This window comes from Kogia breviceps, chromosome 18 (genome assembly GCF_026419965.1).
Source record: "Kogia breviceps isolate mKogBre1 chromosome 18, mKogBre1 haplotype 1, whole genome shotgun sequence".
Lineage (NCBI taxonomy): Eukaryota > Metazoa > Chordata > Mammalia > Artiodactyla > Physeteridae > Kogia > Kogia breviceps.
The window spans coordinates 44,310,140-44,336,805 of record NC_081327.1 but is presented as its reverse complement, the minus strand read 5'-3'; the positions used below and the strand labels follow the sequence as shown (position 1 = coordinate 44,336,805).

Here is a 26,666-nt window from a genome sequence, read left to right as displayed (position 1 = left end):
AACAACAAAAAACTGACTTAAATCTCTCTTCCTGAGTCTGCCCTTGGCTATTTAACTAAAATCAGTAAACTAGTAGAATTGTGTTCTTCTAGACAGTATAATTACTGACAGGTGCCTGAGCCAAGAAAGCAGCCACAACCATATGTTTACCCACCACCCACCAGGAAGTCATTGAGGTCATTCTGGGAAAAGGTGAATTAATGAAAGCACACAGCCCAGAACATCTAAACAAAAAAAGCAATTTGTGTAATAAATCAATTTAGATTTTAGGTCTAGACAGACAGCACCAAAAATTCAGTGAATTTATTAATATTAATATAATTGATTATAATAAGCTAATAACAAAATTTATTATAACAAACACTACTCCTTATTCAATTCTTAAAATGTGCCAGGACATTTAACTATTAGGTCCAGAAGGGATAAGTGACTTTGATTTGCCAAAGATTCTCACATCAAATGTACTAAATGGTATAGTCAGGATTTGGATTAAAGTCTGACTCCAAAGGTGTGTTCATACCTACTATGCTACAAACCCTTAATTTACTTTTAAAGACTCCACTAAGTAATAACCTCACATTTCACATTTTGGCACTTTTTAATACACCCCGACCCCCACCTCCCAACACCTCTATCTTTCCCCTCCACATACAGAAATCCTACCATCTTATAAAGGTCAATTCTAACAGGCATTCTCCATGAAGCGTTCTCTAATTATCCAAAGTTCTGAATTTCTAAAACATTTTATTTATATAGTGTAGTAACCAGGAGTGAGGCTTTGGAGTAAGAATGACTACATTCAAATGCCAGCTCCTATCACTTCCTAGTTAAGTGCAATGTTGGACAAATCACCTAACCACTCTAAGCCTTAGTTTCCTTATTTGTAAGAGGAGGATAACAGCACTTATAAAATATAAGGTTGATACAGGATTAAATAAGATAATGAAAGTGAAGGTCTTAGAACATTGCCCAGCTCATAATCAATCATCCAATACAAATGTTCTATTATCACTATGTCATCGACCTATGCCAGCAACTCTTGTTACATTTTATCACAGTTATCTCTGCACAAGTCACCCCGACTATCTGTTTACTAATAAGTTCCTTGCAGGCCAAGACTATGCCTTCGGCGTTACTGTATTCCTTACGGCACTCACGCTGCCCTGCACTTAGCAGATACTCAATATTTACTGAACAAATGAATCAAAGTACCCTTGAAAGACAACCCAAATATAGGAAAATTAATTAAATACACACATAATATATACATTAACACATGCATACCTCATAGGAATCTCTGTCAGGAGATTATAGCTCACATCTAAAACTTCTATCTTCTTTGCTTCACAGGCCCAGTCAGGGACACACTCAAGCAGGTTTCTGCAGAAAATAAACAATTAAAAGGCATCATTTAAGATGATGAGTGGAACTCATTCCATGTCACTAGTCTATAATGTATCGTTAATGGTCCCCTGAGCTCCCTGAGGGCAGAAGCACTATCCCCAAGGCATCCCTGATGCACGGCCTGGAAAACAGTAGGTGCTCAATGAATGTCACTGACAGAAACGTGGAGAGAGACAAGCACACATACATGCCTGACACTGGATCAAGTGTGCTGCGGGCTCAATGAAGATACAAACAGTACAGAAAAGCACATAGGTGGTGGGATGGGATGGGGAGGAAAGCCTTAAAGGAAGAAGAGGCATTTTAAACAAATCTTCAGAGATGAGTAGGATTTCCTCAAGTAATGATGGGGGGAGAAGAGAAGCAAATTCTGGGAAAAAATGAACCAAATGAAAGGACAAAAGATAACTAGTGGGGGAAAAGTTCTGGATCATTTAGAATGCGAATTCAAATATTTAGTAGAACACTGGGCAGATATTCAGTCACAGGAATTTATTTTCAGATGTCACTTAGCTTCCCCAAGCCTCAAAGTACCTACTGATCGATGGATCAATACGATGAGGCAGAATGAAATAAGTGCTGTAAGAGAAATGCAGATGCTGCTCTGACTGCTTAGTGAAGGAAGCATTTCAAGGCAAGCTCCCTAAGAAATATGACATCTGGGGTAGAATCTGAAGAATGTTGTACACACCGGAGGTGTGGTGGACATTCCAAGCAAGAGGTGACAACATGAGCTAGAGCACAGAGGCAAGAAAAGAATAATAAGCAGTTTGGTGATGCTGGAACAGCCAATACAGAGCACAGAGTGGGAAGAAACAAGGCTAGAAATATCTGATCACGTCTAGGAGGTTGTCACTTTATCCTGCAGATGTAGGGGGATCGCTGAAGCGTTGGTGAGCAGTTTTGCACTTTTAAGAGCTCACTCTGTGCATACACGGAGGTCTGGTTGAGGTGGTGATATTAGTAAAAGGAAGCGTAATCAGGAAGCTGTTAGAGAATTCCAGACAGAGAATGATGAGGGCCTCAATGAGTAGTAACACACCTGGAAGGGAGCGGAGGGGCGCCAGAAACATGTAGGAGACAAAAATCAAAATGACTTGGAGATGGATTAGACATGTGAGTGGAGCAGAGGGAATAAATGAAAAGTGATATTTGGGCTTTAGGCTAGATGACCAGAGAGGACATCCTATCCAGAGAAAGGACTGATAAGCTCCAAATGAGGGAATCATGAATTTCAGTGGTGTCCATCTGGATCTGACTGTCTTATGATAATGCCAAAAGCCAAAACAGAAAACAAGACAAGTTAAAGTGCGGGTGTAGGGATGGATAATAAATTTAATTTTGCACATATTTGAGATACTTGGAGAAGTGAAAGTTGAAACATCTGTTATGAAATTAGACATACAGGTCTGAGGCTGAAGGAAAGGAGGTCTGGACTGGTGATCTGGGTGATGCTGACATTGAAGGGTAGTGAAATCCTGGGAGTAAATGAGATCGTGTCAAATGAGAAGTGCAGTGGGCCAGAGACAGACCCTGGGATAACTGACCTTTAAAGGGCTAGCTAAGAAAGAGGAGTTAAGGAAGAGACAGAATAAATGGTCAAAGCAGCATGAAAAATAATCACACTATCTCAGCCAGCCAAGGAAACAGCACACGTGAAGAAAAGAAAACAAGATGAACAGTGTCAATACAGAAAAGTTCCACAAGAGGAGATCTAAAGCCAGTTGTGGTGGGGTGAACAAAGGGGAACAGGAAATTGGGCCAATAAATGCAGATAATTCTCAAGAAATTTGGACAAAAAGGGATGAGAGGGATGAGGGAACAGACAATAACTAGAGGGGCTGCAAGATAAAGGGAACATTTTTTGTTAAGACAGAGGAGCTATGAGTGTGTGCAGAGACGAAGGAAAAGAAAAACACCGAACACGCGTGAGAGGAGGAGGAGGAGGAGGAGGAGGAGGACTAACAGAGCAAGGTCCAGAGCAGTGGGAGTGCATGGGATCAAAGGCACAGATGGCTGGACCGGCCTTGAACAGAGGAAGGAAGCAGAGAATGGATACGAATCTACGTGCATTTACACAAGGGGGTAGGAAGCTGAGAGAGATCACCCACGATGACCTCTATTTTCCCAGTCAAGTGGGAAACTGAGCTCTGGAGCCGAGGAGATGAGGGGCAGTGGGGCTGAGAGAAGCCAAGCAATTTGGAACAGATGTCAGGACACTCGAAGGAGCTGACGGCAGAAGAGACTCCAGATGAGGCTGGAAACTAAATACATGATCTTCTTCGGTAATGATCAAGCTCAGTGGGGAAGGTCAATCTTAGTTTTGATCCATGTTGGGGTTTTGATGGGAAGATATGACAGAAAGAAATGGATGGAAGGGAATCTAGAACAATAGCTTAATAATAATGATGATAAAGTAACAACAACAAAAAGAAACTTGGCTATCACAGCTAATATTTCTTGAGAGACTCATTTTATGCCAGGCACTATGCTACATATTTTGTGTTTACTGTCTCCTTTAATCATTATGAAAACCCTGAGCGTATGGGACTCTGTCCACTGCCCCTTCTACCTGCTTCTAGCACTCTACACTCACAGCACTTATGATGCTGCCCTCTTACTGCTTATTTCATGGTCAAACTCTCCACTAGACTGTAAAACTCAGCCAGTGACCCTGAATGCCTAACACAGTATTAAAAATGAAGGAAGGAAAGAAAGCAAACTTCATTTACATTTGTTCTTGACCACCAACAGAAGAAATAAAATCCTGAATAGAATTAATATCTCTCTGAAAATCAGATTAACATGGGTCACAAGAGTATCAAAAAAATAAGAGAACAACATTTTAAGTCACTAAAAACCAAGAAGTATCTGATTCCAATTGGAAAAAGAAAATCACTGCCATGGAGGGGAAATAGGTCTTTGTTTACAACTCATGCTAAATCCACAAACTTTAACAATGAGTAATTCAGAGCCACCTTCCTGTTTCAAGAGGACCTTCCTTTATCTAAATAGCATGGCCATTAAACTTATTCCTCCACTCAACCTTTGCTCTTCTCCTGGTTATCCAAATATTTCAGTGTATTAGCATTTCTTGTACCTCAAAACTGTCAAAGTGCCCACAGACATCTCTGAAATACTGGAATCAAACAAGCACCACCCTCATGAGACACACTCACCGGGAGAGTTCCAGAGAAGTGAGCAGACTGGGTACTGGATAGACGGTCACTGCTGTCAGCCCTAATCAGAAAACAGATTGGTTAGTGACGTTCTGCAAAGAAGAATGTAACTGAGAGTAAACAAGAGGGAAAGCTGATGAAAACTGATGTCACCTACTGACATGAACTAAAGATGAAAACCAGTGGGCATCGCAAAGCCCCGAGCTGATCTCCCTGTGCTACGCTGCCGCTTCCCACTAGCTACTTTACATTCGGTAGTGTATACATGTTGATGCTACTCTCACTTCACCCCAGCTCAAGAGGGAGGGGATCCGGGGGCATGTGTATGCATATGGCTGATTCACTGCGGTGTACAACAGAAACTAACACAGTATTGTGAAGCAATTATATTCCAAAAAAGATCTATTAAAATTAAAAATTTTTTAAAAAACAGTGGGTAACTCACATTGACTAACTTTATTTCACTGCTTGATCCCCATTTGAAAACCAAATGCAACAACTAACTGGAGGATCTTGGGTACTGCACCGGAGTCACACTGGATCAGGCAGCTGTTAAACGTTAACAATAATTGCTTAGCTTACTAACCTTAAAAATGAATAACTGAATTTTCCCTGGCAACATTCTAATTTTTAATTAAAGCAAAACAAATAAAGAAAAGTACAGTAATCTTAAATGTATAGATCAATGAATTTTTACAAAAAGAACGTACTGGTATAATCAGTAGGCAGATCAAGAAACAGAGCAGTACCAGCTGCCTGGAAACTTACCCTCATCCCCCCCTCCCTCTAGTCACTACCCCACATACAGATTACTTTTACCTATTTATATAAATATACACATTCATTATATAAAATTTTTTTGCCTGGCTTCATCACTGAACATTGTGCTTGTGAGATATTTGTTCATATTACTGAATATGGTTGTAGTTCATCCATTCTCATGGCTGTATAAAATTTTTCCTGGGAATATACCACAATTTATTTACCCATTGTAGAGTGATGGGCATTTTAAGTCTTGTCTAGCTGGGGGTTACTATGAATAGTACCTCTGTGAACATTTTGTCCATGTCTTTTGTGGACTAACATAAGCATTTATGTTGAATACAAGCTTAGGAGAGGAACTGCGGAGTGCAGTGGGTACATATGTGTGACTTCAGGAGATACTACCATGCAGTTTTCCAAAGCGGTTGCAACAATTTACACACCCAACAACTGGCATTGGTATTTTCAGCCTTTTTTATTCTAGTCATTCTGGTAGGTGTGCAGTGGTGTCACACTGAGATTCCAATCTGCATATCCCTGATGACCCTGGTGTGATGGCACTTCCCTATGCTAATTGGCCATTTGGATAAATTCTTTGGTTAAACTGAAAGCTGAGTTCTTTACTTTTGAGGTGTCAAAACTTCAAGTGTTGATGTGAATTCTTCCAGGTTGTAGAATTTAAGGATTCTGTGAACATAACAAACCCCATTAACAGTACTGTGACATAATCTACTAAGGCCTACATGTATGTCAATGGGTCTTTTCCCAGAGGGCCAGTCATTCAGTCTCTAGATACTTTAAGAATACAGATTAGGCCTGATAATAAGTATTTCCAGGACAAAAGAACTACTACCATCTCACAACATGTATAAACAGCACGACTCAACAAACAGCCCTAACAATTAATCTAAGCTACAATCTGAAGCTTCTGTAACATGATAAAAGGCAATGAAAAGAGAAGTCTTAACTCTCTTTTATCCTAGTAATATATTTTAGTGATACAGAAAAGGGAATAAAATAAGGAATATTCTTTCACCCATCACCTACCTAGCTTTTAACAAATCGCGACATTCTGCCTTATATGCTTCAGCCTTTTTAAGAATTAAAACACTGCACATACCAAGAGGCAAACACCATCAGGAATATGACATCCGGAATATGATTTTTATCATTCCCATAGATTCTTTCATACTGTCATGGCATATTTAGAGCTAAGCAAACAACATTTTTATGTGTTTTTAAAATTTGATATAACATAGTGTACTCAACCACTGACTCCTGAATACCTAACATACTGTTAAAAATAAGAAAGCAAACCTCATTTATGTTTATTCTTGACCACCACTCAAAGTAATAAAATCCTGAATATAATTAATCTCTCCAAAAATCGGACCAATATGGGTCACAAGAGTATCAAAAAGGGGAACAAAATTTTTAAAAGTAAGTCAGAAAAACCAAGAATTATCTGATTCCAATTGGCAAAAAGGAAATAACACCATGGAGGGGTAACAGATCTTGGTATCTCATTCTAAATCCATAGGCTTTTATTTGTTTGTTTTTGTTTTTTTAAATAAATTTATTTATTTATTTATTTTTGGCTGCGTTGGGTCTTCATTGCTGTATGCGGGCTTTCTCTAGTTGCAGCGAGCGGGGGGCTACTCTTTGTTGTGGTGTGCGGGCTTCTCATTGCGGTGGCTTCTCTTTGTGGAGTGGCTTCTCGTTGTGGAGTTCGGGCTCTAGGCGCACGGACTTCAGTACTTGTGGCACGTGGGCTCAGTAGTTGTGGCTCGCAGGCTCTAGAGCTCAGGCTCAGTAGTTGTGGCACACAGGCTTAGGTGCTCCACGGCATGTGGATTCTTAACCACTGCACCGCCAGGGAAGTCCAATCCACAGGCTTTTAGAATGAGTAATTCATAGGTATCTTTCTGTTTCAAGAGGACCATTCCTTTCACTGCAGGATATCAAAATATGCACTTTCTTTTTTTGCTCAAAAGATTTCTGAGATTTACCCATACTAATACACAAAGCTCTAGAACATTCATTTCCACTGCTATGCAATATTCTATTATATAAATTTATCACTGTTTTGTTTACCCATTTTCCTATTTATAGTCATATTTTTAGTTTTTTTCACTATAACGTACAAGGCTGTGATAAACATTCTACGACACATCTCCTATGTGAGTGCCCGGGAGATATTCCAAGCAGGGAAGCTGCTAGAACATGGGCTCTGTGTATCTTTGTCTTCTCCGACACCATCATGCTGCTCTCCGTGTTGGTTTTACCAACTCCCCCTGGCAGCGTTTGAGAGGTACTGCTTCTCCACATCTTCAGTAAGCACTTTGTGTTATTATTTTTATTTGATGAGTATAAAATTGTATTTGAGTATAAAATTTGCATTTCTTTGACTGATACTTAGTGAAATTAAACATCTTTTCCTTTACTTCTTTAAACACAGAAAAAGTAGTTACAGTTGACCCTTGAACAATGTGGGGGTTATGGGCACTGACCCTCTGTGCAGTTGAAAATCCGCACATAACTTTATATATATATATATATATATATATATATATATATATATATATATATATATATATATATATATGTAAATACTACAGTACTACACAATCCATGGTTGGGTGAATCTAGATACAGAATCATGGATACAGAGGGCTAACTGTAAAGTTATACTCCCATTTTTGACTGTTTAGAGGATTTGTGCCTCTAAACCCCGCATTATTCAAGGGTCAAATGTATTTACTATTGAAAAAAAATCCATGTTTAAGTGGACCTGTGCAGGGAATCCGCTGGCGGTTCAGTGGTTAGGACTTTAGTGCTTTCACTGCTGTGGCCCAGGTTCAATCCGTGGTTGGGGAACGAAGACCTCACAAGCCGCATGGTGTGGGCAAAACAAAACAAAACAAACAAACCAAAAAAAGGGGACCTGTGCAGCTCAAACCCATGTTGTTCAAGGGTCAACTGTATAACTTCTTCGGTAAAGAAGAACTCTCTATAAACAGAATGGCCTCAACAAACGTGAGACCTTTTACATTGAAAAATATTCCTGGGGCAAATAAATCACTATTGAAATGAAGGGCTTCTCAGTCTGGAACTGAGGCAGCACAAGGTTTTAGACTAGAGATTGGCAAACTTTTTCTGTAAAGGGCTAAATATTTAGTAATATTTTGGCCTTTGTGGGCCACGTGGTCTCTCTTAAAACTACTCAATTTTGCCACTGTAGCATGAGTGGTTAATATGTAGACAAATGAATGTGGGTGTGTGCCCATCAAACTTTATTCAATTACATTTGAATTTCATATAACTTTCCCATATCAAAATTATTCTTCCTTTGATTTTTTTAAAACCCAACCATTAAAAAATGTAAAAACCCATTCCACGTGAGCCATACAAAAACAGATGGTAGGCCAGATTTAGCCCCTGGGCTGTAGCTGGACAACCCTTGTTTTAGACCATCACTGATATTTATTCTCTTTTGAACGTGCTTGCCCACCCTCCTAACTTCCTGTCATTCTGCAGAATGCCTCTTATTATTATGTTCACTTAGTGAATCTCAAATTGTCCTGCAATGTCTTCTTATGCATATCTCAACCACTGAAGTGTTGACGGCAAACTTAAAGCTAGGTCTCAATGAACTTCAAACTCTGCTTCGCAGAGTATCTGAGGAACACTCCAGATGCCATTGTTCTTGGAAAGCTTGGACAAGAGCTACAAGAGGAAATACAGGAGACTGGGTAGAGAACTCACTGTTCGAATTGGCGTAGAGAGTTCGAAGGGAGAAGCCACTGAGCGTCAGCTCCCTCAGCTGGTTCCGCTCACAATGCAGCTGCTCCAAGTTGCACAAGGAGCTAAGATCTAAGTCAGTCAGCTGATTGTCCCGCAGATCCATGTGGGTGATGTACTTATTTCCCTCCAGGTTCTCAATAATCATGGTTTTCAGATGGTTCATCCTTAATATTCAGAAATAAAAAAATCATTAGAAATAAATTTTACTAAATGTACTGACCAAAAGAAAAATAGAAGTATGATCTTTTTTTCTCTTTCCTAAACAGCATAAGAATTTCACTACTTGCCTCATTTTGCAAGGTACTAAGTAAATAACCACAGAGAGCTGTACCTTGAGTTCTTTGTTTATAAACTAAGTTAGAGACAATCCAGATTGGCAAATACATGTACAAAGTAAATAAAGAGAAAGGAAAGGGGACCATGCCCACCAACAGTTGAAAACTTTCACCCAAATACCAAGTACATTAGGTAGGGATGAAGGAATAGGACAAAGGAACAAGAAGATGAACATAACTTGTCGGGTTAGGAGTAGCAAGTCATTCACGGAGTAAGTACCGGGTAAGAGCAAAAGGAAGCAGTCATACTTCCTCTCGCTGCTCTGCCGACTCTCTCTAGTGCTAAGATTCCCATGACCTCAATTAATGAAGAGGAAAATAATCTGTAACAATATGGAATAGTTCAAGGGCAAATTACAGAAAATGATGACTTCTCTGTTCTCTTCTATATAAGTATCTGATTTAATGCAGGCAGGCCGGTTCATTTTCCTGCATTTCAATAAATTTTTCTGTTACTATGTCTTTATAAGGGACAACGATGACTTACTGTAAATGACAGAACATCCAGTATGTGTGTTTTACTAGCTTCCTTTAGGAAAAGATTATAAATAAATAATAAATAATATATTTTAAAAGGGAATAAAACTCTTATTAAAAATTGTTAGTAGTAAAACTGTTAACATTTTAATTATAATACCATAGATATCAAGAAGCAACCCAATGATTCAACAGAAAAATGGTCAAGTTTATGGAAAAATACAAAGTACCAATAAGCATACAAAAAGACACTCAACTCACTCCCCATAAATGCTGATTAAAACAATGAAATACTATTTTCTACCTACTACATTGATAACAAGGAAAAAGACTGCTAAAATCCAACACTGGTAACAATGTGATGAAATCGGAGTTCTCATAAAACATTGCTGGGAGAGTAAGTCAGAACAACCTTTGCCTCTACGACATGGTACACCTACCTCATTCATAACCTCTCTGCCATTGAGTGAAAAATGAAGCTTAACTACAGCATTGAAAACATACAGTGTTCTAAAATCCTAATGTTTTAAAGAGTCTTCATAAAAAGAAAACGTAAAGGTCCATTAGAGGTCAGGCGAAAGGAAGGCACGGTGAAGAATGACCTCACCTCAAATCCACATGTTTGACGTGGCTCATACAGTTCAGCACCCCCAGGTTCAGCACTTCCAGTTGGTTTCCTGCCATAACCACTTTATCTAACATAGTGAGTTTCTCATAAACCTTGGGAATTTGACTAAAGTTGTTGAAGGAAATTCCCAGGGAGGAAAGCTGTTGCAGATTTCCCAATTCTTCAGGTAAAGTAGTCAGAAAGTTGCCATCAAGACAGAGGGTTTGAAGACTGCAGGAAGAAAACAAAACTACTTGATGAAAGGTTTTAACTGGAATGGATGGAATTAGAATTACGGATTTTGACTTGTCATTAACTTATTATGAGTCCAGTAATGATAAAATGCCCTAAGTCTATCTAAATAGACTCTTACTAAGATAACTGAAATACAGATGGTCCCTCTAACATCAAGGGTAATCAGAGCCTCTGCTGTTAAAACTGAGGGACTAGTTACTTCTGTAGGCAAGTAGCTGCTGCTGACCAGAATCCTCATAATTACATGATTTATTTCACTGCAAGAGCTCATGGAACTACCTTCATTCCAAATGCCAGAAAAGTTCCTTACGCTGCAAACACAGGAAAAGACAAATCTAGTAAAAGTCAGATACTTACTTCAGCAGATTGCCAATCTGACTCGGCAGGTTGTGGAATCCATTACAGGAAAGGTTGAGCTCAGTCAGGGTAGAAATTTCACATAACAATACAGGAAATGACCCAAGCTTATTATGGGACAAGTTCAGGCCCTTAAGCTGAGAAAATCTAAAAAGCAAAGGCACATTATACTACTGAATGAAAAAGTGATCTATTTTAAATGTCCATCAAAGAACTTGTTCTGCAAATATTTACTGAGCACTCAGTATGTGCCACAACATTATGTGTGGCATAGACACTAAGATGACTAACACCCAGTGCAAGCTATTGAGAAAACCAGGTCTGGTGCGACAGGAGTTGTTCTCTCTTCTCCTTAAAAAGGCAGAAAATCTTGAAAAGCTCACATTGGTACAATTATTTTCTATCAAAGTGAATCAATCATTATTGATATGCTTCAAATCTTTTCCTTTATTAAATTTCTACGTGCAATATACCAAAGTCTTATCAATATTTAATCAACCCATGGACACAGGAATAGCTAACAAATAAGCAATTTCTTTTTTTGTACTGAAACTATGCTGGCTCAAAAGTCACTTGAGGGGCTTCCCTGGTGGCGCAGTGGTTGAGAGTCTGCCTGCCAATGCAGGGGACACGGGTTCGAGCCCTGGTCTGGGAATATCCCACATGCCACGGAGCAACTGGGCCCGTGAGCCACAACTACTAAGCCTGCGCGTCTGGAGCCGGTGCTCCGCAACGAGAGGCCGTGATAGTGAGAGGCCCGTGCATCGCGATGAAGAGTGGCCCCAGCTCGCCACAACTGGAGAAAGACCTCGCACAGAAATGAAGACCCAACACAGCCAAAAATAAATAAATAAATAAATTTAAAATATATATACATATATTTTAAAAAGTCACTTGAAATGAATGGGCCAGTTAGAGCTTAAAAATATGTACGTGATACTGAGTTTTACTGTAATGTGATGATATACAACATGAACTAATTTTTAATGCTTCAATTTTTTTTGTAGAAGTATCTATATAATGTCTGAGAGACAGTATCATCATAAATTGGATCCACAGGAGTCACTCCTGTAATTCTACTTAGAAGTATTATACTTCATTACTATACTAGTACAAGACGGTAAGGCTGAGGTGGTGTTCTCCACGATGACAAACTATATCATCTGCTTCTAGATTTGAATCCTTGGTACCTCTCTCTAATGTTCCTCTTCCAAAATTTCAGCTTGAGTAGTGACTGTTCCTTTGGCTTGGCACCTTGACTTCCAAATTGTTAATCCAGTCCTCAAACTAGATCAACCCTCTTTTCATAGAAACAGAAGGAAATACTAGAAACCCACTCCTTAAAATTATAGCTTGTTTTTATTTTTAAATATCAATATTATTAAAATAATTATTTCATTACTAAATATAGGCTTTTATTTGAAAACCTTTGCAAAACATCTCAGATGAAGTAAAAATCATATGCTTTCTGAAAATTATTCTAGAAATATTAGTTACTAAGTATATAAAATGTCATTTCAATGTGCATTTATCTTTTTAATCACCATGTAATTTGAATGCTTTAGTTTCCAATTTCTCTCCTCCCCACAAGAAGCCCAGACAATTACTTACACCATATATTTATTCACTTCCACCCATTTTTAAAGGGAGGAAGGAGATGAAATGGGTGGAGGCTGGGAATGGGGAATATATTCTAACAAAGGAGATGGGAAAATATATGGGTCATTGCCCCTTAGGACTGAAATGGTTCCTTTATTAGAAGAGAGAGGTTTCATAGCTGACAAAAGGCTTCAGAGTTGGCAGTAGCAGGTGCAAAGGAAAGATAAAAGCCCTAAGCTGGGAGTGGAATTCTTGAAATCTGGCCTATTTCCTTTAAGTAACTTAAGTTTGAAACTTCTGATTCAAAAACTTCCCATATACAGAATCTCTCGATTTACCCTGGAGGCAGATCATGCATTGCTGTCAATGACATATAGAAAAGGATTATCCAAATCAAGGGCAGCTCAGTGTTGCCTCCATAACGGAAACTGTGCATCTATCTTCTCTTGTACGGAGGGGAGAAGGGGAGTGGGAAAACTGTGTGAATAAAAATTCTTAACTTCCTCTTCAAAATGGAGGGGAAGTTTTCAAATATATATATGATGGTAAACATGCTCACTTATAGGTATTGATTACGATTCAGTTTTAGTAAGCTAATCTGGAAACCTATGCCCCACATACTTGTAGAAAGTGTCAAGGCCCCCTGGTCTTTCTAATTGCATGAAGTTGTGTCGCAAGTTGAGGTAGGTGATATCTTGACTGTAGAAGAGATGCTCAGGAACCTCCTCAAGGCTGTGACACGAGAGGTCCACGGTACTGATACGCTGGGACACCACCTGGACAAGGTCAAAGAGAAGAGCCATCTGAGCCAGCCCCAAATGTTTCCCACCCAGCAGAGGACGGAACGGCATTGACACAAAAAGGCACCGATTAAAAGGATGGGAGGGGGGCTTCCCTGGTGGCGCAGTGGTTGAGAATCTGCCTGCCAATGCAGGGGACATGGGTTCGAGCCCTGGTCTGGGAAGATCCCACATGCCACGGAGCAACTGGGCCCATGAGCCACAATTACTGAGCCTGCGCGTCTGGAGCCTGTGCTCTGCAACAAGAGAGGCCGCGATAGTGAGAGGCCCGCGCACAGCAATGAAGAGCGGCCCCTGCTTGCCACAACTAGAGAAAGACCTCACACAGAAACGAAGACCCAACACAGCCATAAATAAATAAAATTTATTAAAAAAAAAAAAAAAAAAAAAAGATGGGAGGGACTTCCCTGATGGCGCAGGGGTTAAGAATCCTCCTGCCAGTGCAGGGGATACGGGTTCAAGCCCTGGTCCGGGAAGAAGCCCTCAGACCGCGTAACAACTAAGCCCCATGCGCCACACTATTGAGCCTGCACTCTAGAGCCAGCGAGCCATAACTACCGAGCCTGTGTGCCACAATTACTAAAGCCCGCGTGCCTAGAGCCCGTGCTCCGCAACAAGAGAAGCCACTGCAACGAGAAGCCTGCGCACAGCTATGAAGAGTAGCCCCCGGTCACCAACATACAGCAATGAAGACCCATCGCAGCCATAAATAAATAAATAAATAAATTTATTTATTTATTTATTTATTTATGGGAAAGAAAAGAAAGGTCATGAGATCCGATTATTCATTTATAAGAAACAGTTAATTTTTACTTTTTCCTAAAACCATGAGATGCTTGAAAAACAGAGGTATAAGCTGTAAAGTGTCTACAAGTAAAAGGTAAAAAAAAAAAAAAACAAATAATAAAGATGGAAAGTTAACAGTTCATGCAGGAAGTAAAGTTAAGATGATTCAAAGTAACTGTACAAAACTTTAGGAGGGAGTGTGATACTGAAAGACACAGCCTTTTGTAGCCACACAAGCCCTGTTCTTTACTTGTGCAGTTTCTTCACCTGTCACAAGGGAAATTAAATAACCAAGCACACAGCACCACTGCTTAGCATGCAAAAGGTGCTCAAAAAATATTAATTTCTCTTTACAAGGGCAGAAGAATGAAATAGCTATTTAAAATTGAAACTAGTTTTATTCAGAGAAGATTTTATTACCACAAGTACAGAAAATCCAATAAAGCCAAAACAAGATTTATATTACTATAATAGTAGGCTAATACAACACAGACTGTGAAAATGGGTCTAAAACAAATAAAATATCACTGCAAAAGTCATTCATGTTTTGATGGCATGTCATTATACTGAAACAATCCTTCATGCAGCTATTTAGCTCCAAAAAGAAAAATGTGTTTAAATTCTGAAAAGATGGCTAGGAGAACAAGAGAATTTGGAAAATGAAATACAATTTTAGAGCACTTCATCTTTAAAGGCTAGGAAAGCAGAAATTATGCTAAAAAGCCAATTATCCTCAACATACAGGAATAATGGTTTGGGACAGGATCACAGGTCATGTCCCATCAATAAGTTCAAATTTAAAGTGGTTCATCAAAGCTGTGCTAAATACATACAGATGCACTAGGCTATGAGTTAGGGAACAGCTCCATTATGGTCGAGGGAGAGTCATTTGAATTTCATTGTGTCTCAAATCCTTCAAGGCCCTACCTTTTTCACAGAGATGGTATAAAGGTAAATGCACCTGAAAACACTTTTGTAAGCATTCTGTACTATGCAAATATAAAAAGTTAAGGACCTGGGAGAATTCCATTTCATTCACTATGTACTCAGAAAGGCCTAGAGTGATGTGCATAAGAATTATAATTTGATCTCTTGGGAGTAAGTTCAGTTTCAAAATATACTTCTGTTGGGTCTCTCTGCTCTTATCTCCACATCAGGACATCTGACAGCTTATCACCTTGGATGATTGCCGCTGCCATCTCTGGTACTCAGCCAAAGTCTCAAAGCTGACGTGATAGGTCTGAGCTTGGGCTCCAGCTGAGCTGAATGCAAGGCAGTATTGACGTCGCTTCACTTCTTCTACCTGAAGAAGAGGAGGGGAGAAAACCAGAACCAATTAAAGTAAACAATCCCAGTCAAAAATCAAAGGACAATAACAAGACAAACAACTCAATTTTTTAAAATAGGCAAAAGATCTGAACAGATATTTCTCCAAAGAAGACAGAGGAATGGCCAATAAGCATACGATATGATGTTCTACATCATTAGTTATTAGATAAATGCAAGTCAAAACCACAAAGTACCATGTCACATTCACTAGGACGATTAAAATCAAAAACACAGATAATAACAAGTGTTGGATAACAAGCATTAGCAAGCATACAGAGAAACTGGAACCCTCATACACTGCTGTGGGAATGTAAAATGGTGCAGCCACTTTGGAAAACAGCCTGGCAGTTCCTCAAAAGCAAGCATGTGACACAGCAATTCCATTCCTAGGTATATACCCAAGAAAAGACGCATCCACACAAAAATTTGTATGTGAATTATAGCAGCATTATTCATAATAACCAAAAAGTGGAAATAACCTCAATGTTCATCAACAGGTAAATGTATAAACAAAATGTAGTACATCCATACAGTGGAATACTATTCAGCTATAAATGGGGATAAAATATTGATGAACACTAAAACTTGCATGAACCTTGAAAACGTTATACTAAGCGAAAGAAGTCCGTCACAAAGAGCCATATATTGTATGATTCCATTTATATGAAATGTCCAGAATCAGTAAATCTATAGAGATAGAAAGTAGATTAACGGGTGCCTGGGGCTGGAGAAGGAATGGGGAGATGACGGCTAAGTAGTACAGGGTTTCTTTTCAAAGGGTCATGAAAGTATTCTAAAATCAATTATGGTGATAGTTGCACAACTCTGTGAATATACTAAAAGTCAATGAATCATACATTTAAAATGGATTCTTTGTACACTATATGAATTCTGTCTCATAAAGCTGTTTAAAAAAAAAAAAAAACAAAGTGGGAATTCCCTAGTGGTCCAGTGGTTAAGACTCCATGCTTCTTCCACTGCAGGGGGCACGGGTTCAATCCCTGGTCAGGGAACTAAGATCCCGCATGCCGCACAGTGCGGCCAAAAAAAAAAAAAGAAAAAAACAAAGGAATACTTATTTAACAGATATGTTGAAGGATTAGGATTCACAGGCCATAGCCATAAGTAAATTTATTTATTACTCTTTAAATCACAAAACAATCTCAGTTTGATAATTATCTGCTGAATGAATACATTTTACTATTGTGGGTGCTGGGGACATAACAGGGGAAAAACTAACAAACCCTCTGCCCTCAGTGCAGTTTATATATCAAAATGGTGACATGAGAGCTTCCCTGGTGGCACAGTGGTTAAGAATATGCCTGCCAGTGCAAGGGACATGGGTTTGAGCCCTTGTCCGGGAAGATCCCACATGTTGTGGAGCAACTAAGCCCACGCACCACAACTACTGAGCCTGAGCTCTAGAGCCTGCGAGCCACAACTACTGAGCCCATGTGCCACAACTACTGAAGCCCACGCGCCTAGAGCCTGTGCTCCGCAACGAGAAGCCACCACAACTAGAGAAAGCCCGCACGCAGCAACAAAGACCCAACGCATCCATAAATAAATAAATAAATAAATAAATAAAGGTGACATGGTATAGCATAACATGATAAAATACAGAATGAGTAACATGAAGAAAAAAAAAGCAGGGTACAGGCTTGGAGGGGAACAGGGTAGGTGATCTGAGCTATGAATAGGACAGTCAAGGAAGGACTCACTGAGGAGAGAACATGTGAGCAAAGACCCCACAAGGGTTCAGGAGCAAGGTGTGGAAACCTCCTGGGGAAGGAGCATTCCCAGCTTAGCAAGTCAGTACAAGTCCCAGTAATGCAAGAATGTATGCCTGTTTCAGAACAGAAAAGTCTGCAGGCCCACATGATAAAAGCCAAAGTTTCCACTTCAAAGCTAAGATTGCTCCAACCCTTTCCCCACCACTGCGGCACACTGGAGGTAGCTGCTTGCCTGCAAGGGGTACCTTGGCCTACTTTTTGGGCTCACCTCCCCCCTTACTTACTAGGTGCTGGGATAGAAGCCATTTCTGACTCCCTCCATCATTGAAGTGGGGCAGGAGGAAGGACAGGGAAGACGCAATCCCAAAGGTTCTTACTAGACTAGTAGAGTCATAACCTGACTTCACACTCTCTGGGCCTACCAGATTTTTAAAGGGGATGATCTTCCTCAGTAGGTCCTTTTGAGTGTTCTTTGGATACCCGGTCCCCCAATCCAACCAACGATGGCTTCTCACGTACAGATCCCTTGACCAGGCTAATGCATGCTCTTCTAGCAGGTGACCACTCCCTCCTCAGACCTTAAGGAATCTGGTGATCCACTGACAGCCCACCCTCCAGTGAAGTCTGTTTGCCCCTTCAGGTGGCCCCACTGGACATATTCTAAGAGAATCCACCCACCTACCCCATGGCTCCTGCTCTCTCTCAACCTATCTGGGTCACATACTAACTAACAAACCCAAAGAGTGGGATCACACAATGATCCCAACACATGAGTTAGGAGCTTTGCTCTATCACCAAAGCAGCCAGCAGCCTATCTTTCGTCCTCAAGACTTCCTGGTTAGAAGGCAGGACACCAGTGCACTATGTCCCCCTTACTGCAGGGGACCCATATCAGGCTCTCTTGGGTCCTTTTGAAACCTTTCACTAGGCTTGAGGAAAGAGGCAGAAACCTCCCCTAGTATCATTTGGGGTGGTGGCAGGGATTCACTGCACAACAGCTCTCTTCAACAACCCAACCTATATAGCTTTGATGAGGATGAAGTCTTTTTTTAGTTGTGGAACCATTTACATCTTTGTCTGACATCTCACTTTAGTATGTCATAGCTACTGAATCTTGGTGAGTCAGCTGGAAACTTCCAAGTTATACTCATAAATCACTTATCCCAAAACTGCATCACACTTTCCTTACTGAACACACCATCACATCTTGAATACTGTTCAGGATAGTCTGAGCTTTAGCTGTTTAAATTTAAATTTATATTTAAAATATTAAAAATTTTAAATGTTTTTACAATCAACATTAAATTTACTACCATATTTTGTCAGTGTCTGCACTCATCATCTATTTATCTCATGCCTTCCCTTTGAATTTACTTTCCTTTGTTTTATTTCTTCTTTTATCTTTGTTTTTTGGAGGGGTGTTGTTTTTTATTTTTAATTATTTTAAATGAAATTCATGTCCACTCTTTTATTTATATATTTATTTTTGGCTGCATTGGGCCTTCATTGCTGCACGCGGGCCTTCCTTAGTTGCAGTGCGCAGGCTACTCACTGCAGTGGCTTCTCTTGTTGCGGAGCACGGGCTCTAGGTGCGCGGGCTTCAGCAGTTGTGGCGCACGGGATTAGTTGCTCTGCGGCATGTGGGATCTTCCCAGACCAGGGATCGAACCCGTGTCCCCTGCATTGGCAGGTGGATTCTTAACCACTGTGCCACCAGGGAAGTACCAGTCTTTTTTTCTTTTTTTTGGCTGCACCGCGGCAGTGAAAGCACCCAGTCCTAACCACTGGACTGCCAGGGAACTCCCTCATTAGTCTTTATATGTCTGAAAATGTCCTATTTTGCCTTGACTCTTGTAAAGTAATTCAGCTGGATACAGAAGACAGGTTGACATTTATTTTCTCTCAGCAATTTTGCAAATAGTCTTCTACACATATTGTTGATGAAAAGAAAGCTGTCGTCAGCCTGTCAATTCTTTGCAGGTAATCTTTCCTCTCTGGAAGCTTCTGTGATCTGCTCCTTCATGTTCTGCAATGTGTCTACGTGTCAACTTATTTTTATTTATCCTGTTCAGTACCCAGTGTCTTTTCAATCTGAACACTCATGTCTGTCTTTATTTGTAGAAAAATCTCAACCGTTATTTCTTCAGATATTGTTTATCCATTCTCCTTTACTCTCTTCTTTGGAACTGCTATTAGATGTATACTGGACCCTCCCTTATGGGCTCTCTTATCCATTTTATCTGTGAAATCCTTCAGTACATTTGTTGGTTCATTACATTCAGCTGTGAAGTAGTGGCTTAAAAACACAACATCAGGGCTTCCCTGGTGGCGCAGTGGTTGAGAATCCGCCTGACGATGCAGGGGATACGGGTTCGTGCCCCGGTCCGGGAAGATCCCACGTGCCGCGGAGCGGCTGGGCCCGTGAGCCATGGCCGCTGAGCCTGCGCATCTGGAGCCTGTGCCCCGCAAAGGGAGAGGCCACAACAGTGAGAGGCCCGCATACCACAAAAACCACAAAAAAAAAAAAACACAACATCAGTCCAGGAGTGCTACAGCAGCTCCGCCCTGCCACCAGGGGCCCAGGCGCCTCCTGCTTTCCAGAAGGCCACACTCAGCAAATGCCTGCAGTTTCCAGCCACCATATGACTGCTCCATCTCCAATACCAAGAGACTGTGTTCCATAAAGGAAGGAAATGCACGGCAAAGGGTAAAGCCATCCACGTCTCTCCCACGTTAAAGGCCTTTCCCAGAAGTCCCACCAGCAAACTTCTGTTTATATTAGCCACCACTAGCTACAAGGGAGGCTGGGGAATTTTTTATCTTGGTCACATCACCACCCTGAACACAATTCTATTCTATTAGTAAGGGAAGAGAGAGAACGGACAAGAATTACGTAAATGGGAGGTTTGTTTTTCTTTCTCTTTCTTGCTGTTTCCCACTCCCTCTCTGCCAATCCTCCAACCTTGTCCTCACCTTCTCCCTTTGGAGAAATTTCACTTACTTTCTTCACTATCCTTCAGCCCCCAAGACCAGAACCAGGTCTCATATTGGTAGTGGTGGGTTCCTGCTCCATGGATGATACTGGAGTGACACACATTTATTTATTAGGCCAGTTGGGGCTTGTTCATTTCCTAGTCACAGGGCATACAACTGGGTCCACCCATCTGTTTAGAACCACAGCCAGGAACAAGCCTTGTTCCAGTCAGTGGTTTACAGAAGCTTTGGGTTTGGGTTTTTGTTTGTTTTATTCCAAATTTTTATTAGGAGCAAAGAATACCACTCATTTCCTAGCTTCAAGCAATAAGCTTGGGCCAGGTACCCCATCATAACCAGAGTACTTTTAGACCCAAATACTTACAGGAGCTAAACCCCTAGGCTGCCACCTTTCAGACCCAGAGCCCAGTAGGCCCTCACCACTTACATTTCTATTCCACATTCCTAAGTCCAGCTATGTCCTTTCATGTTTATTTTAAAAATATATGTATTTTATCTATAATGCTGTGTATCTGGATCAAGTTGGCTATTCAAAGCATGATTCACAAAGTCATTTTGTCTGGAAGTTCTCTTCAATTCAGATTGTTTTATGATCTTTAAGATTCAACATAAAGGAAATAAAATTATGTATAACTTCCTATAAACATTAACATTATCTGTTTTCCAGTCATCTATCTCTGTTTAAGGACTTGGAACTGCCTTTCCTATGATGGGGAATTCTCTAGTACAGATGCAAGAAACGGCAGGTTTCTCTGGCTGCTGGGTAGGAGCTTATGACCACTCCAGACTCTGAATTTCAGTCTAACAGGGGAAAAAGAGAAACAGGAAAGAATCTATTTTGTAGGGGATGCTAACAGCTACTTCTAGTTTACAAAGGCAGCTTCTAGTGGTAGCATCCTCTGTCTACTCTTGGTGGTACCAATACGAGAGCATTTAGTGCCTAGCAGTGGAGGCAGGGGTTTCTCCAACAGACGGGTCCTGCAGCAGAATTTGGGGCATGGATAGTCTTTGGACCTCCCAGGGAGTCTGTGATGTACATGAACTTGTTTTATGCTTAAATTAGCCTGACTGGTTTTGTTTAAAACTAAGAACACAAAAACTTTGTGATGTAATCTTTAATAATGCTCATATTGGCTTATCTGAAAAGATGTGAAAAAAGCTCTGAAAAGCATATGTGATATTTTTTTAATTAAGATGATCAGAGGAAGAATGATTCATCTTTGTGAGTCTTACCTTTCCCCCAACCAGAGGCAAAATGTGCATCTTTCCAGTCTGACAATCCTTCACTGAGGAAACGATGAGGCAGGTGCCACAGAGAACAACCAGGCGTTCAGCCCACTTATGCAGCTGGGTCTTTCCCTTTCGTACATTATAGATGCCAGACAGAAGGATTCGATCCAGATGATCCATCTGGCATGGTTTTTCTGAAAAGAAAAGAGTACTTCAAAAGCCACCATTAAAGTAGCATAAAAATAATGAAAGGGAAAAAGAAAGTATTACACATTAACATTCAGCAACCCTAATACATATTTAAGTAACCAAGCAATATAAGTATTACAGAATAAGCTCTCAGGCTTAAAATGTTGTCCATCCCTATGTTATATAATGGGAGCACTACAAATTTTGGTCTAGAGAGCAACATGCTATTTTGGAAGCCATTGTTATCCTTCTTCCAACAGTCATATCTCCCATGTACACAAAGAAAGACAGAATGACAGAGTGGTTAAGATCATGGACTTGGGAGTCAGACACTCAAACCTGAGTTTGAATCTTGGTTCTGCCACTCACTTCGTTTCATTGAACTAGATAATCTCACTGACCTTGACTGTCCTCATTTATAGAGTTTGGATCTTAATACTATCTACCTTCAGAGGGTTCTTATAAAAAATTAAGATAAAGAATGTAAAATACTAAGCATAGTTTTAGATACAAAACAAGTATGGAATAAGTGACAGCCACTCTTGTTGTGCTTAGTCTATTCTAGAATGAAGAAATGAACAATTAGTTCTGTACACAATCCTCCAACATTCTGCTCTTTGTGAAGAAAAGCTTTCGGCTGATATTTCAGTCAACTCTCCCAATCATGGTGGCAGAAGCAATACATGCATGCAAGAGCTTCTCTCTTTTTTGCCACCCTTTAGAAATCTTTATATGACTGAGGTATAGGGAACAAAGCAGAGCATTATGACAGAAGAGATGTTCTTGGTTAAAGCATTACTAGAAACAGACAGTAACTCTACACAGAAGCGAACAGGAGCAGCAACAGAATGAGGTGGTGCAAACAGCAGTAAAAGGGGAACTGAGAAAAACTGGGTTGTACTCAGTATTATTACATAATTGATTATGGAACCCTGGGCATTGTTTTGCCCTATTTTTTTTTTTTTTTTTTCTGCGGTATGCGGGCCTCTCACTGTTGTGGCCTCTCCCGTTGCGGAGCACAGGCTCCAGACGCGCAGGCCTAGCGGCCATGGCTCACGGGCTTAGTTGCTCCGCGGCATGTGGGATCTTCCCGGACCAGGGCACGAACCCGTGTCTCCTGCATTGGCAGGCGGATTCTCAACCACTGCGCCACCAGGGAAGCCCCCTGTTTTGCCCTATTAACTATGTTTTTCCCACATAAAAATATGAAGAAATGGACTAGCTTACTTCAAAGCTTTTAAAACTTTGTATGTTAACACCAGATGTATGGAAGAGTCATTTCTCCTTCTATTCTAGGCCAATCCTTTCATCTCTTTTCTAAATTCCACCTTCCTTGGGGAGTTTGGTTCTTCATTCTTCTCACTCTTCAACTCCACCCTCCCTATTGTTTCTATCAAAGCTACAAAAACGCTCAAGTTTTCTCCCATTCCTTCTCATTCGCAAAAGAATTCCTTTAGTTGAGGAATTCTCCAATTCCTATGTGCCCAAGAATTATGTAAGAATTAGTTTAAAATGCAGAACACCAAGATCTATCCACAGAGAGTCTAATTCAGAGGGTCTGGGATGGAACATAGGAAAATGTATTTTTAACAAGTATCCCAAGTAATTTAAACGCAGATGGCCCACAAACCATATTTTAAGAAACTGTAAGTTTAACCTTTTGAGGCTCTTTTCTCCTCATTTGTGCTTCTATATTAGCTATCTCTGTTACCTCACCTTTTATTTACTCAATTTACTTCAACCTGGCTTCCACTTCCCCAAAACTACACTATTCATATGTTGATAGGGGCTTTCAAATTTCTATCTCCTGCCCCAATCTTCCCTTAGTTCTGATCTCATATATCCAACTGCCTGCTAGACATGTCCAACAGATGTCCCCATTCACCTCAAATATACAGATTCATAGACTCATAGATATAGAAAACAAACTTACGGTTGCCAAAAGGGAAAAGGGCAGGGGGGATAAATTTGGAATGTGGGGTTAACAGATACAGACCACTATATATAAAATAGATAAACAACAAGGACCTACTGTATAGAAAAGGGAACTATATTCAATATCTTATAAGAATCTATCGTGGAAAAGTATCTGAGGGGAGTTCCATGGTGGTCTAGTGGTTAGGATTTGGCTCTTTCACTGCCATTGCCAGGGTTCACTCCCTGGTCAAGGAACTGAGATCCCACAAGGCACGTGGCACGGCACCCCCCCACACACACAAAATAAGTATCTCAAAAGGAATACACACACACATAAAACTGAATCACTTTGCTGTAAACCTGAAACATTGTAAATCAACTATACTTCAACAATAAAATAAAATAAAATTTTACAGATTCAAAACCAGTATCAGAATGAAAAGAAAGTAAAACTATCTCTATTTGAAAATAATATGATCTTGTATATAGAAAATTACCTTCCTAGGTAAGCCACACCAAAAAAAAAAATACTATTATAACTAATAAATGAGTTCAGAAAGGTTGCAGGATACAAGATTTTTAAAACATCAGTTATATTTCTATGCACTAGAAATAAACAATTCAAAAGTGAAATTAAGAAATCAATTGCATTTATAATAGCATCAAAAAGAATAAAATGAAAATACTACAAAACTTGTATACTGAAACTATAAAACATAGTTGTAAGAAATTATAAAAGACATAAATGAATGGAAAGACAGCCAGTGTCCCTGGGTTGAAAGACTTAATATTGTTAAGATGGCAAAACCCCCCAAACTGATTTACAGATTTAATGCAATCCCTATCAAAATTCTAGATAACTTCATGACAGAAACTGACGAACTGATCCAAAAATTCCCATAGAACGCAGTGGACTCAGAACAGCTTGGATAGTTGAAAAACAGCCTTTTCACCTCAAAACAATCTTGAAAAAGAAAAACAAAATTGGAGGACTCATATTTCCCAATTTCAAGACTTACTACAAAGTAAGGAGCTGGCATATAAAGTGCAGTTCTGATATAAGGATAGACATAAAGCAACAGAATAGAATTGAGAGTTCACCAAAAAAAACCCTACTTTATGGACAACTGATTTTTGACAAGGGTGCCAAGATAATTCAATGGGGAAGGAATAGTCTTGTCAACAAATGGTGCTGGGAATTCTGGATATCCACATGCTAAAAAAAGAAGTTGAATCCCTAACCTCACACCATATACAAAAATTAATTCAAAATGGATTATAAACCTAAATGTAAGAACAAGAACTATAAAACTTTAAAAGAAAAGATAGGAATAAATCTTGTGAATTTAGATTAGGCAATGGTTTCTTAGATATTGACATAAAAAGCACAAGCGACAAAAAAGAAAATACAGATAAACTGGACTTTGAAAATAAAAGGCTGTGTGCTTCAACAGACACCATCAAGAAAGTGAAAAGAAGACTCACAAAACAGGAGAGAATATGCAAATCATATACCTAATAAGAGACTTGTATCCAAAATAAGAACTATTACAATTCAGCAATAAAAAGACAAATAATCCCATTAAAAATTGGGCAAAGGATTTGAACAGGTATTTCCCCAAAGAAGATATACAAAAGACCAACAAGCACATGAAAAGATGCTCAACCTCATTAGCTATTAGATAAATGTAAATGAAAACTACAAGATACCAGTTCATACCCATTAGGATGACTATAATCAAAAAAGACAAACAATAACAAGTGTTGGTGGGAATGTAAAGAAATTAGAACCCTTCATGGTTGGGGGGATTATGAAATGGTGCAATCACTTTGGAAATCAGTCTGACAGTTCCTTAAAGCTTAAACATAGCACCACCATATAATCCAGCAATTCTACTACATCTACATCCAAGATAACTGAAAACATATGTCCACACAAAAACTTGTACATGAATGTTCACAGTAGCGTTATTCATAATAGCCAAAAAGAGGAAACAACACAAATGTCCATCAACTGATGAGTGGATAAACAGAATGTGGTATATGCATACAAAGGAATATTATTCAGCCATGAAAAGAAATTAAGTACTGATACATGCTACAAAATGGATGAATCTTAAAACACTATGCTGAGTACAAGAAGCCAGCCACAGAAAGCCAAGTATATATGATTCCATTTGTATCAATTGTTCAGAATAGGCAAATCTATATAGACAGAATGTAGATTCATGGTTGCCAGGTGTTGTGGGAGTGGGAAATAAGGAATGACTGCTAACAGATATGGGGGTCTCATTTTACAGTGATAAACATGTTCTAAAATTGGATAGTGGTGATGGTTGCACAACTCTCTGAATATACTAGAAAGCACTGAATTGTACACTTTCAAAGGGTGAATTTTATGGTATGTGAATTATATCTCAATGAAGCTGTTTTTTTTAAATCACATCATTTTCCCCAAGCTTGCTATTGCATTTATATTCCCCATCCTGGTTAACAGCATGATATATTACAAAGTTAGCTACATCAAATAAAAATGGGACTTCATTATAGCTTCTCATGCTTCCAAATTGTCTAATAGTCTCTTTTGAAGTTTACGTGAAACAGATGTTAAATCAATCGATGTACAATTCTTTGAGTCTCTCTTTCCTTGGCCTTATTTCTTTATATTTAATCTATCTATCTAAATCTATCCGACACCACTCTCAGAAAGGAACATTCAATTTGGGGGGGATAAGTTATTTATACATGAAATAACACGCTGTTTATTATTATTTTTGGAGGGTTTGCTAGATATTCAGAGTGCCTCAAGTCTGTGATCTTCTGAAAGATCAGAAGAGGAAAAAACAGAATGAGGAAGTTCTAATAAACATTTGGAATGTCTAAGGGTTCTAATTTAAAAAACAGACTTA

General features: G+C 39.5%; 1 protein-coding gene across 1 annotated transcript in view; it reads right to left on the bottom strand.

Annotated features, from left to right (window-relative positions):
• The window catches only part of PHLPP2 (PH domain and leucine rich repeat protein phosphatase 2), a 72,112-nt gene that overhangs the window by 19,177 nt on the left and 26,269 nt on the right, over positions 1-26,666 (bottom strand). The window contains exons 4-11 of the mRNA XM_059043922.2: positions 21,655-21,845; positions 15,543-15,668; positions 13,401-13,555; positions 11,181-11,327; positions 10,569-10,799; positions 9,111-9,313; positions 4,584-4,644; positions 1,285-1,380 (exon numbers count right to left, since the gene is read on the bottom strand). Of these exons, the coding sequence (XP_058899905.1) occupies positions 1,285-1,380; positions 4,584-4,644; positions 9,111-9,313; positions 10,569-10,799; positions 11,181-11,327; positions 13,401-13,555; positions 15,543-15,668; positions 21,655-21,845 (1,210 nt within the window). The remainder of the gene's footprint in view (positions 1-1,284; positions 1,381-4,583; positions 4,645-9,110; positions 9,314-10,568; positions 10,800-11,180; positions 11,328-13,400; positions 13,556-15,542; positions 15,669-21,654; positions 21,846-26,666) is intronic.